Source organism: Streptopelia decaocto (genome assembly GCF_964273445.1).
Source record: "Streptopelia decaocto genome assembly, chromosome: Z".
In the NCBI taxonomy this organism is placed as follows: domain Eukaryota; kingdom Metazoa; phylum Chordata; class Aves; order Columbiformes; family Columbidae; genus Streptopelia; species Streptopelia decaocto.
The window spans coordinates 56,213,182-56,226,760 of NC_138657.1; the positions used below are offsets into that span (position 1 = coordinate 56,213,182).

Sequence of the window (13,579 nt, forward strand, 5' to 3'; positions counted from 1 at the left end):
GAAATTCATAATCCGTCCTCAGCCTCTCTGGGTGACTGCAGAAGACATAGAATTGTGGCATCACAGCAGATTGGAAGTTGAGCAAGTTCAGGGTAAAAACTTTTAATATGATTATTCACAGCTATAAGAACAGATCAAGTAAAATATTCAAGACAGTAGAGAGTTCTCTTTTGAACATGAAAATCTCAGAAAACTAAAGGAATGTGACTTCAGAAATGTAGAAACGTTAAACTATATGCATTATTTTCGTATATAGAAGGAGAGAATTTGATACAGGGAGATAAGAACTATAGTATTTGAACATGGAAGCTCTTTACAGTACACTAAGAAGCCAAAAAACACATTACTTATTAAAATATCTCTTGAAGGTTGTTTTGAAACCAGAGTAGATAAAAATAAATGGGACTGAAAGCTTGCATGCAAAATGTTAATGTTGTGTACAGGCATTTTGGGGAACATTAGGTAATTTGAGGCCTATAATGAAATGCCGAATTAGTAAGTGTATTGGTGTTGGCAGCTATTTCTGTATGAAAGGTAATAAAAATCTGCATAATCTGAATTTATATTGCATTTTTCTCAGCTTGTTTAATACAGCCTTACAGGAGAAACATAAAGTAATATACCATCAGGTGTTTCTTTCAGGGGAGAGGGGAGAAATGGGAAGAAAACTAATTCTTAATAAATAGCATTCTTGGTAATGTCTTTATTTTAATTTCTTTAGACTATGTCTGAATGTATCCAGCTCTCATTTGCTGTTTGTAGAATTGGCATTTACACGGTAAGGCCATGTTATAACTAACTAAATAATTTTTGTTAGTGTTAATGCCATTTGAGTGAAAAGAAGTTGCTTAGTTTATTGAATCAGGAATAAGCAATCCACTTAGTAAAAAGGATTTGTCATATTAGTCTGCATAAACAGACTACAGCATGGTTTTACTCTCTCAAAGATTTACTGATACTAGGACAGAAAAAGTATTTGGCACTTTAATTAAAAAGGTGGAGAAAAAATTAGCCAGCATTTTAAGGTGTAAGAAAATTTGGAATTCATGTATATCAGCTTCTGAGAATTCTGGCGTAATGTAATTGCTGAAGGATTTGTATGCATTTGTTTTTAAATATCCTTGATGATTGATTAACGTCATAAATTACAACATGTCAGCTAAATGCACGTATTATTGTAAACTTGGTCTGGAATGCCTTAATATTTTCCAAATATTGTTAAGTTAAACTTCTCAAACCTTAAGTAAGTTATGTAAAAGAAATATGTGGTTTACTGCAAATATGCTAATTTTTTAGTTGTTTTTTTTTTTTTTACTGCTCCCAGTTGTTCCAATTAGAGATGAGAAAACTCATTTTTATAAGTTTGACACCCCTGAGTTAGATGAATGGGGTGTTTCATAGAAATTCATTGTGTAACGTCTGCTTACCCAATGTGTAAGACACTTTCTCAAATCATCCTTCAAATCCTGGAGCTTTTGGAGTGGAAATGCTGCTCTTACTGTTAAGACTTTTCAGGAGGAAGCCTGGCAAATACTGCTTCCCATTCTGTTAGGCTGTACAGTCAAAAGGGTAGGTGGCTTTCGAACAGCCATGATGAGGACTATGTACCACCATTAAGTCTTAATTGAGAACAGAATCACAAAGCTTAACATTTGCTTTTATTCTTAGAATTTGGTTCCAGGTAGGATTTAATATATGCTTGAGGTTTTTTCCCATTACATTTGCCTGTGTTATCTTTTCAACATCTAAACTGCTTTTCTGAAAGGTAGAAAATAAGTGATTTGGGCAATATGGATAAAATCCTCATCGAGGAAACTGCTACTTGAAAAGTCAAAGGTATATTTTCATGTGGTATTTAAGCTCCTTAGGAAGACCTTCTCTCTGCAAATTCCTATGTGTTATGAGTATGCTTATCTTGAAGGATCACAAGGTTCAAGTGTGAGGTTTTAATGGCTGCAAGGTATGCAAACCATCTGTCAGCTCCTTAGAGGCTATAGTAAGCTGTCTGAATTAATTTGAGAGGATGTCCAAGTATAATTGAGTGTGTATTGCAGAATTGGGTATAAGCAGCCATAATATATAGCAAAATAGACCCTCTGACAATAATTGGTTCTGTTTTAGTTTCAAAGAGGTAAATGTGGTGTGTATACTGCACTACACTTCTAAGATGTGGTAGCTGCAGCTTTAATGATAACTGGATAACTCATATATCATCGTGGCCTTTTGAGCAGTGTAATATTTAATTTCATTCAATGTTTTAAATTACAAAATATAAGGATATAGCTTCATTTATGAAAACGCAAAGAGGAACTGATTTTGTTGACTGCTAGTAACTTAAGGGAGGAGGGTGAGTAGGATGATGAGTAGGCACAGTGTATTGGGACAACATGTGTCCCATATGAAGGCTAAAATAGTTCTTTTAGGAAAATGCTAGGTGTTGAGAGTACTTCCTTATACAGAAGTGCCTGTCACTGGAAAGGTGAGTTTCAAGTGATCTGGCTGGAGAGTGGGTTTGGACAGCTCTGGTATCAGAGCAAAGGGAGAGGCCTGCTGATGTGGGACCGATGCCGAAATGCAGTGTGACAGTTCCTCTGCACTGTGCCCTGCTCATGCTCTGTCATGTCACCTGGTCACTGGGTTTGCTCCTCAGGTGTGTGAGCAGTCTGGCAGCTAGTGAGAATGGTGCTCCCTGCTGATGTCAAGAGGCGAAACATGAAACTCCAGATTGTATTTGTCATTTAATGAGTTCCTTATATCTTGTATTGTGTGCTTTCTACTGCAGGCTGTTTTGCAGAGTTGTTTTTGTTAATCGATTGCTTTTTATCCAGAATCTAAGCAGTCTCTCAGATGCCAGCCCTTACCAGCACCATGTGTTCAGTTTGTACTGTGTTATTTGGGCACTTAGAGTTCCACGGGTCCCGGCTGTATTGTGCTGCAAGTGCCTTGCAAAGGCTCTTGGTCCTTTGGACTGCAGACATCTCAATTGTTAGTTTGTTATCAAGCTGGTTATCAGTAACACTGTTGAGCCCCAATTACTTCAGCTGTACTACTCCATTAAACAGGCTTCCTGTTTTTCTGGCCTGCACAGATTATGCGATGGAGGAAGGTTTTATATAGTTATCCATGGCAAAAGAGTCTGTGCCACCTTCAGCCACCATGACTAGGAGGAGAAAGCTCTGTTGGTTTGAGCTATGAAAAATGTAGATCTTTGCAAGAGTGCAGAGAGAGATGTGATGACCATTTGGGGGGCTTAAACCAGACAAGATTAGATAGAAGAGTGGAGACTCAAAGGGGATAGTAGAAAAGCAGCAGTGGTTAATATAAAGACTATATAGATACTTGTAAGGATCTGAAGCTGAAAGATGTGTATCCTAAAATGAAAACATTATCATAAACTTCAGTTAAAACTTTTCAGATTAAGAAGCCAATCAACCAACCAAAATAAATCGCCATTTCCTCTGTGTGTTCTACACAGCTAGTACCTTCTGGCAGAAGTACCAGTCTTTCAGACATATGTTTCTGCATCTTCCACTGTACCAGTGTCTGAGTCAGATGCGTCAGTTGGAAGTGTGGGAACAGGCAGATAAATTACTTCTTGAATCTGCATGACTGTGGAAAATTGCAAGCATATGACAGCTTGTAGCAGAGCTTATAATTATATTAACATTAACTTTCTTTTTGTTTCTGATCTAGTTTTCTTAACCAGGTAAAAATCTTAATAAAATAATGATGGCGAGTTCAACCTACATGAACTTAAGAGGAAAAAATATTCCATATTTTTTTTGTCTTGTAAGACAGTTTTTAAAATGGGACATTTGCCGCCTTTATAGATATTTAGGACTCCACCTCAGAAAAGGTGTGCATGATTGTATGCATACACATCTTTTCCGGAAAGTACTCTGGTACTCAGTACTTAAGCTTTTTGACTTTTTTTCCTTCTCAAGTGTTTGCATATAATAATAAGATTTTTTGAACAGGGTATTATCTCCTGTCCCTACGCCCTAAATGTGGCTCCAGAAATACGTAAAAATTAATTTTCCTATTCCTTGGTGATGCAGAAGCCTCTGCAGTGCTGAGAACCGTAGAGAACAACTAAGGAGACTTGGTGGAAGTGTGGTCCTTTGCTGGTATGCATTAGGAAGAAAAATAGATAAAAAATTAAAAAACCACTCATTTAAAAAAAACACCATAAGGATAACAAAAAGCCCCCTGTAGAGCTTTCTGCTTCTCAGATGCTGGATATGGCAAAAGTGATGCACTCTAGCAGCCTTGCATTGATGTTGGCATCCTCTTCCTGAAAATAATGAGTAACTGATATTTGGCTACTGGTAGCCTCTTGACTTGAATCTGTGCTGTGAGATGTTGAAATAAATGACACACTTATACAGCTGTGCTTACTATAGTTTATATATGGTAAGTATAGTATATGATGTAAATGTGCTTTTAGTTCTCTTGTTCACTTTGGATTCGCTTTGTTTATAATAATAAATTCATTTTCTTGAACTGGTTTGAACAGCTGGTGTGAAAAGGAATTTGGCTGACATTAGCACAAAACAGAAATAACATTTATTCATGAAGTGGTGAAGGGGAAGCTCTGAAGGGAAACCAACTGAGGTGCTAACTCAAGGCACTCATGGAATAAGAGGTAATCATGGGCGCATGTTTCGAAAGGTTCAGGAGCCAGCCTGGGACTTACAGTATGGAAAGCTTCCTGTGAGACTCGTCCCTTCCCTGACGTGATTTCCCATTGGCAAATGTAAAGTTAAAGTAACAACAGAGCTCATATAGCATATCCTGTCTACTCCTCCCTTTCCCATGTCGTGTCCTTGACATGAGCAGCAAAACAAAGGCAAAAAATTGCAGCAGGAAAAAGTGCTTTTATGTGCTACCCTTTGGGAAATGTGAACAATTCCATTCACAGTCACTGTTGGTATTCTGTGGGTAGACTGCTGGAAAGGAAAGGTGTAAACGTTTTCGACTTCCAGCCTTAACTAAAAGGTACTTGCTGTCGCCAGAGTCTTGGCAGTGACTTGTGTTTAATAAGAGTATGTCCATTTTGTTATTGCAAATCTGTAGACAAGCTGCTTGAACCAGGTAGGCTTTAATTATAAAAATATAAATTAATTATTTTAAATTAATAATAGATCTAGGATGTAAATTGCAAGTGCATTGCCAAGTACAGGTATTCAAAATCCCAACAATCTCTTATCAAAAATGTCACATGCTTGAAGTTAGAGCTGCCCTGTGGCTGTGGACTCAGCAAGGCTGTGGTGGGGTATGTTGATTTACTTACATAGCCAGTGCACAAATCCAGCATTTAGCTGTATTGTTTGGCTTAATGACAGAGCAAAATGGCTAGAAATGAGTCTTCAGTGAAAGTGAGTTTTTTTTCCACAGTCTATAGCCCAGGGGCTAGGACTCTGCATAGTCATGAGGCTTACAAAAAAATGAGTTAATTTGGAAGGATTCCTGGAGTCTGACTGGGCAATTCTAAACTGTGGTAAAAGACTGCCCTATGATTATGCTAGAAGTTGCAGGCAGTGCTCTTTTTGTGTGTTTGCAATCACATCCTCTACTTTGTACAGTTGCAGAAATAAGAATCTAACAGGTGATTTACAAGTGGAAATGGTGTCAGTAGTATATACCATTCACAGTATTTACATACAACTGTTTTAGTTGTATTTATTGCCCTGTTGTTACACTCGTCTCAAAAGTGGTGTTGCTTTCAAGTAGTGAATTGTAGATTGTTTCTGATTGGTTTGTATTTGCTTTTAACAACAGCTGGGCAACCACCATGTATTAGAAATCATATTTCTTGTAGTATCATTAACTTTTTTCACAAAACAACACATTACAGCACAAGTGGGATCAGTCTGTTCATCAGGTTTGTCCTCGGTGTTTTTAATGCTTCTCACCATAAAGTTGAAAATGTTTGCTCAAGTGTTGAAATTACTTTTCAGTGGTCTGCTGAATTTCTTGCTGGTACAGCTTCTTTACGATTATAGTCTGCTGTCTTCAAAACACTTTGAGATTGTGTCCATGTGTAAGTACAGCCATAAATGCTTTTGGGAGGGCTGTTCTATGGCATCATTACGATCCCTTTGAAGTAAATAGCCCTTTTCAGATCAGCCTTCTATTGCAATATTTGTATTTTGATCAGCTTGATTGTATTTCACACAAATCTTAAACATATTTGTATTCTGTAATATGAAGGCCTTTGACAAGTGCAACTTAATTTTTATTGGCAACAATGTACGTACTACAATATTGCATTGAGTTTTTGATGGGTTTATATTGCTGGGTATTATGTTGTTGAAGAGTAGAAAACTACAGCATTTAATAGAGACTGTAACTTCATACAGTGGTTCCACTTGTATGAATGCGTGTAGATATAAATACGTATGTTTCTAAAGGTGGTTTTCAAGCAATTAAATGCATTAGTATCTCAAATGCCATTCTGAGCAATAAACTTTTAGGTATTGGTAAGATGTGAGAAGTGATGTCAAGGATGTCTTATGTCCTGGAAAGCAGAGGTTATTTAGAGTTATCACATGACGTGTTTTAATCAAGACTTCACAGTTTTGTTTCTGGTGTTGTCACAATTGCCTGTGTGGATGTAGGCAAACCACTTGTACCTCCCTTTGCAGCAGTATTTGTCCTAAGGCTTCCAAAACTTGCAACTTCAATTTCTTAGCTGTATTTAATACTGTCAGTTAAAGTGCTAGACTCACCTTGTTTCACTCAAATCTTTTATCATCCTCTTTAAGAGTACATTAACATAAATAATTTGTTTTGTGTTTATTTTATTAAAAGTTGCATCTCAGGCCAAAATGTGACCTACCCTTTTTGGTTGTCTTCTTGCTCTTTGAGGAGCAGGACTCCTGTGTGCTCTCAGTATGTTTGCTTCTTGTTGAACAGAAGCACAATGTGCAGTGCATGGGCCTTCCTCAGTCCAGGTGGCATGAAATACCTCTGTATGTCCTGTTTGAGACAAACGGACATGGCAGAAGAGCTGCAAGCTGCACAGAGGCCATTTCATTTGCAGCAGTTCTAGCTAGCACAGGTTTGGAGCCAAATGCTCTAAATTTCTGAGCATTCTGTGGCAGTGTGTCGGTTACCTGGTTTGGGAAACATGGATAACTCACTCCTTGCCTCCTCAAAACTCCTGAGCATCAGCCAGGTGGTGTGGTTCTGCATGCTTAAGTTTTTTTGGTTCAGCTGCTAATGGAATTACCTCAGTGTTATCTGCTAATGTTCGTTACTGCCTTTTCTCTTTCATCCCACAGTTTGGTTATTCATTTTTTTTATTTATTTTCTATACTCGCATCCTGTTCAATGGTCCCTTAAGCATTATGTTAGTTTTCCCCACCTCTCTGATATCATTCTACTTCATCCTGGCCTTCTCTGATAGATCAGGCTTCTTGCCACTGACAAAAACAATGGTTTTTATTCTATATGGCTCACATTCCTTGTACCTCAGACTTGTTTCTGAGTGTTGCTTTACCAATTTCCTCCAGTTTTACCACAGAGTGTTTTAACTTCTCCAGTTGTTTGTTGGGGTGAGTGGTGGTGGTGGAAAGGTGTGTGTGCTGCTAAAACATTCTGAGATAAATTGTATGCTAGAATCTCCCTCAAATTCCATTAATAACAGCCTTTTAAACCACTGTTCGCACTATAGTGTTGTCAGACAACGTACTTATGGAAGATGATGATTTGGTCCTTGATTCTAAAACTGCATGCTTTTCCAAAACATGGGAGGTTTTGTTTCCTAGGCTGGCCTGTGTTATATTACTGTTCTCTTGAAGATCTGCTTCTTTCATTTTGTTTTCATCTTGAATTACATGCTAGACATTCCATAGCATTTCTCTGCATTATATACTCTTAAGTCATAACCCCTCTGAACAGGGTCATACCTAGTAGAGGCATGACAGAGGTTGATGCTCTTCTCTACTTCACAGTGTAGTCTTTCTTGTGACAAGCAGACTACAGGCAGATAGGGAACCTATCAAACACAGCAGTGTGTGTGGAAACTGTGAAAGTTCTGTGTTGAGTGAACTGCTTGTCTACGTGTGGAAAACAAGGTGGGATTTGTTGTGAACTGGAATCTGTATAGACAAAAGATCACAGGATGATGAAGGGAAAGTGAAATGAACCTGTAGAGTAAAACTTGAAGAAGATTTTCGATTATTGACAACAAGGTTTGTGTTTTAGATGCTTTTGCCTTGCTCTTTGTAAGAACCGTGTGTTGTTTTTTCTCTGCTTGAATTTATTGGCTCTACAAGAGAATGAATATGCTAAGAAGCTCACAAGAGCAGGTTAGGTCTTCTTGTGGGATGTTAGAGGAAGTGTGAACTAACTCTTGGTTTCAGGGGTTCTAAAATGCTTTCAATCGTAACATCTGACTTGACTTTAAACAAGAAGGTAACTTGAAAGGTATCAGGTCTGAAAATGCACACTTTGACATATCAGATTAGAAAGCAGAGACTACAGCAGCATGAGAATCCCAAATACCAGACGTCAGCCTTGCAGGCACGAATAACGTGGGTTCATAAAAGGGAGTTCTAAATCCAAATATTCTGTGAATAAGAAGGTAAAATATATATATATATATATATATACACACACACACATATATATAAGTTGCTGTGGAATGAACTATACTGAGCGAGTGGAAATGTGAGGCTCTAGAACTATTGGATAATGAGCAAGAAAACCACAATAAAAGAAACTGAGGTTTTAGGTGTGTGTTCTGCTGAGCCTGTAATATAATGTGAATCAATCTTATATAAGCTATCACACTCTAATAATACTCTACTGGATGATAAATCATTTTTAGTAAGTACAAAATCTGAATTTATTTAGAAATGCATGTGGACTCTTGTTTTTGATGGTTTTGTTATTCTCTCTGCTTGTATTCCTGAATCTTGCAGCCAGGGGCTCAATTTTCAAACTTCCTGATGAGACATAGGCTAGGTGTGTTGCCTTTTTTTTTTTTTATTTTTTTTTTTTTTTCCTTCCCTCACTCTTTTCAGCAGGGTAAGCCAAGGTATAAAATGTAAACAACTTCCTGATATTGCACAGCAAGATCTGTACAAGATCTTGTGATTCCAAATCATGGCACTTTGTGCAATTGACAGTTGGGAATTTGAATTCTGATACTGACCTTCTGCTCGTTTTGCTGTTGAAATTAGAACATAGTAATAAAAAATACATTGTGATTGCAGATTTGTTTGTGAATTTTAGCAGGGATTGAGAAAAGGCTTCTTTTGTGGCTAATTTTGTGTGAGTTAGGGATTTTCCCTTTTAAAATTCTGTAGTGTAAGAATCTCTTTCCTGAGGAAGGAAGAAGATAGTAATTTGCTCTGTTTCTTGAATAATGTTGCTAAGAATAGCATTTGGTTTCAAGTTGTCGCTACTCTGTCCGCTTTCTGACCTCTTTCAAACTTTCTTTTCAAGTTTTCTTTAGGTGAGATAGGTGTGCCAGGTAAGTTGATGTATTTTCTCTCTTAGCATCTGGTTCTAATTAAGCAACCATTTTTTTCCATAGATGCTAACTGTGATGTTATATGTGACCAAGGTCTATTCTATTTTTGATTCCCTGTTCCCTTAAATGCTAGAATATTTTTGTTAAAATCTTATATTATGTTTCAGCATGTGCATTGCCTGCTTACCACAACAGCTGCTGCAAGAAAGGTCGTCTGCTCTTAATAAGGAATTCAGTGGAGAACTTAAAAAAGAGAGTATGTAGCAAATGTGGTGCCAAAACTTTTATTTATTTACAAAAGTAGCGTATATGCTTTTACAATAATATGCTCAGTGTGTTGAACTATTGCAAGTCTTTCTGTTGCTGTTTAGGCACTGGGCACTGCTGCGGTCCTTCAATCTTAAACTGACTAGTTACTTTCCGGTGGTTATGTGTATGTTTTGTACTGAAAACGGATTCCTTATTTGAAGAGCAAGCTTCCGGTCTTGGTGGAACTTTGCAAGAGTTATTTGGGATACCAGAGAAGGTCTTTCTGTGAAAGTCTTTTCAATGACTGGTTTGGAATTGTCAGTGTTGAAATGCTTCCTTTTTAAAGAAAAGGAAAAGTGCCTTATAGACAGATGAATTAACGGATTAATGTGTTGCTGATTCAAGATTTCATGGCATGGATTGGTGAAGTATAAGAAGCCTCAGAAACAGAGAATCTGCGTTGATGCACAAATGGTTCTATTTTTCATGTTCACCTGGCAAAATCATAACAAATATGTCTGAAAGGAGTGCGAGTCATCTAATTCATCCCTGGCTCAGAAGCAGGATGAGCTTTGGCCAAACCAGCTCTGACCAGACCGGTTCTCTAAAAAACCCCAGCACATTCCATAATCTCCTCTGGCAATCTCTTCCTGAGCTCAACTAGCCTACTCTTCTACACACTGTTTTTCTAAGGCCTAACCTAAATATCTGGTTGATCTCTCTTGTGACAGTTTAAGCTCTTCTTTGGCTTACACATAGCAAACAAGGAGAAAGGCTGTTCCTTTGTTGTTTGAAAACTGGTTGTTACATTCTTTATCAGCTTTCTGTAAATTAACAGATGAGGCATTCTTTACAGAATCCCGAAATTACAACCAGAGTGAGGAGTTACTTGTATGACAGGTTAAAATTCAGAGGTGTTGCTGTGAAGCTCCCCTTTGTTCTTTTGCCTTATTTGCTTCAATAAAACAGAAGTCAGCAGCAGCTTATTATTTTCGTTCTGAACATATTAAATTGCTTGATGAAGATCACTTACTGGGTAGGCACTCGTTGTCAGAGATACCTAGAAAGACACTCAGAAGATAAGCTTTACCAGTGTTAGCACTTGATTTTACTGGACGATGGAAACAACATAAATATACCTGGGTGTTCCTAAACAGTGGCTGAAACCAGGAAAAAGATTTGATGTTTTTTCTTTCATAAGGAACTTAACAGTTGTGACTCAGCACTTCTTCTAAGACACAATTTTTACGGTGACAAGATTCTCTCCCCTGAAGAATAGTATACTTTGAATGAAAAAGCATTGCTAATGCGTTGAATAGTATTTGGTTAACCAGGAATTTGAATCATTATGAAATTACAGTTTAGGCCTTTACTTCTTGTATTTCTTACAGGCGAGTTAACTTCAGTGCAGCTGTTTGCTATGATCTTTTACAAGAGAGAATTCATCCAGTTTCTGATTTAAAAACAAGGAAGTTGCTTTTTAAAACCTGGAAATCTGTTTATAGTGTTGAGTCAATAGATGTGATTTTATGGAGTGTAAGGCTGTTTCTGTCTACAGCTAAAAACTTGTAAATTTGGATACATTTTAAGCTTGATTCACGTTCAGCTTGCATGCCACCAAAGGCCAACGACTGACTGCTAGCACTAGAGCTCTTGTCAATTGATTCAGGACAATCTACCTGGTTGGATTTATGGTTTAGTAGAACTATGTCCTACTTGCTTAAGTTTTTACGAAAAGACAAGACCTGTAGGGGTTTCAGTGAGAGTGTGTTTTGTTGCTTAAATTAGAGAGGGTGAGCTTAAATCACATTTTGTGCGTAAGAATTAAGATGATTATGGTAATTAAACTGCAAATCTAAGTGATTGGTGTTTGCTCAGATGTCTGTTACTTCATATAAAATGAATTAAATGGTTTATTACCTTGCTGCATTTGAGGACATAAACAAAGTACAGATTTCAAATCAATTAGGGTGCCCACTTCTATATTTACTGTTATTTTCAATTTTCTGTTTAGACTAATTTGCAGTCTAGAAAGTTTCTCTTCTGTCACTTTTGTTTGTTTTGGGGTTTACCCAAAAGGCACTTGCTTAAGTAGTTTCCTACAGCTTTTAGAAATCCACATTCCAGTTGAAAAAAAAGTTAATATTAATTTAGGTACATAATTTGTAATGAAGTGTATATCTTGTCTATCTGTTTTATGTTTGTGTCATAAATGAAGTTAATGTCTATTTTAAATTTTCAGATGCCTTCAGTAACCACAGAATGTGCACCAAGAAACATCACCATCAGAATACCAAAAAATATTGTGGAAACATGAATTTTTCCAAGAAACAGATTTTTTTTCTTGGGAAGAATAAGTAGCTGCATATTTTGAAGGATGAGTTGAATTAAATTGTCCTCAAAACTCCAAATTATGCTTGGCTTTGGTTTTCAGTAATACTCTGTTGTTCTCTAATAAAGATGGGGGGTGGCAGTCAAAAAGGCTGTTAGATAAACCAGTGAATAAGATGGGTATTTTAGCACGTGTGAAATCAAAAGCTCTGGGATAATTACAAGTTAAGCATCTTTTTGTTGATCTTGTTGGAAACTATGAAGTTGATGTCATATGCAGGTTCTGACTATGATAGGAAAAATTTCAGCTGCTCTTCAAGAGTATATGCAAATGTAAGTGGTTTTCTAATGATTAATCTTGCACTACTTTTAGAGGTCATGCTCCAGATGTTACTTGATCTTCAGACAGTTCTTGCCATCTTTCAAAACACAGGTTAATGTATGTTAATGTTCTGTTAACATAAGGTTAAAAAATTGTTATAAGTTTTCTAGGTTTTCTCTTAATTTGTACGTAATGATGTGGTCCTACTTGTCGACTGCATTTGAATTAGAAGTTTAAAAAAATCTATTGGAAATTTAGCAGTTTTCCTTGGAGGATAGTTTCTTGATTTCCCTCATCAATTTTGGATTGCCCCTGTGAGCTTAAGGGGCAATACTCATAAAGAATGTGATTTTTGCTGCTGTCACTATCAAAATGGCAAAGCCGAGATATGCCAAATCCAGCTTATTCAGTATGTGTAAGAGAAAAGAGAGTGTGCAGCTTTAGAACCTCTTGGATTTTGAATGCCTGTATACAGTTTCTGAACAGCACTACCAAACTGGTTCATGTGGTGGAGTTAATGTTTGAGTGCTACATTCTGCAGAAACATTAATGTTAATTCCCTTGTTTAAAACAGATTCCCAAACCCAACCAGAAATGGAATGAAGTTCAAGAGCAAAGGGAAGAAGCAGCAAGTTGTTTACAGAGAAGAAAAAATACTACTTTTTTTTTTTCCCCTCAGCATGATAGTAGTCTAGAGTGAATACTCAAAATATACCGCAAAACCAAACCCAGAAAAATGAAAACCAAATTTCCAAACAATAAATTTCTATTGGCATTTTTTCTGTGCAGCGTTTTAAAATAATTTGGTTTTGGTTTGGTTCCCGTACAATAGAATTAAAACAGAGGTAGACTGTATTGTTACATATTTTCAAAAATAAAGCCCAAATATGCAAGAGTCAGCTGCTGTTGTGTGGAGTGACAGACAATTCTCTAATAATTTGAGCAGATGGCTATGTGCAATTTTTGTCTTAGAAACACCTCTGTAAATGTGGAAGAAAACTTTACATTTTTTAGAACTCAGGGTCATACACGTTTTTTTTTGAAAAGCCTGAAATCAGAATGTGTACTCAAAGTGGTAGTTTAATAAAATGAAATATATTTTACAATGATCATGATATTGAGGTAATTTAAAGAAACTTTATCTGTGTGGTAAGGGCTTAACAGTTGTGATTTAGGTTTTTTGAGGGTTGATT

At 36.8% G+C, this 13,579-nt stretch overlaps 1 protein-coding gene across 4 annotated transcripts in view; it reads left to right on the forward strand.

Annotated features, from left to right (window-relative positions):
* The window catches only part of ARL15 (ARF like GTPase 15), a 227,061-nt gene that overhangs the window by 14,246 nt on the left and 199,236 nt on the right, over positions 1-13,579 (forward strand). The window contains exons 2-3 of one of the 4 annotated variants that reach the window (XM_082075605.1): positions 2-92; positions 722-778. The exons of 1 other annotated variant lie outside the window; for it this stretch is intronic. In XM_082075605.1, coding sequence (XP_081931731.1) covers positions 725-778 — 54 coding nt within the window. In that variant the 5' untranslated portion in view covers positions 2-92; positions 722-724. Of the gene's footprint in view, position 1; positions 93-721; positions 779-12,056; positions 12,398-13,579 lie in introns of those variants that run through there. 2 more of the 4 variants (XR_014186309.1, XM_082075604.1) reach the window with 2 other exon arrangements.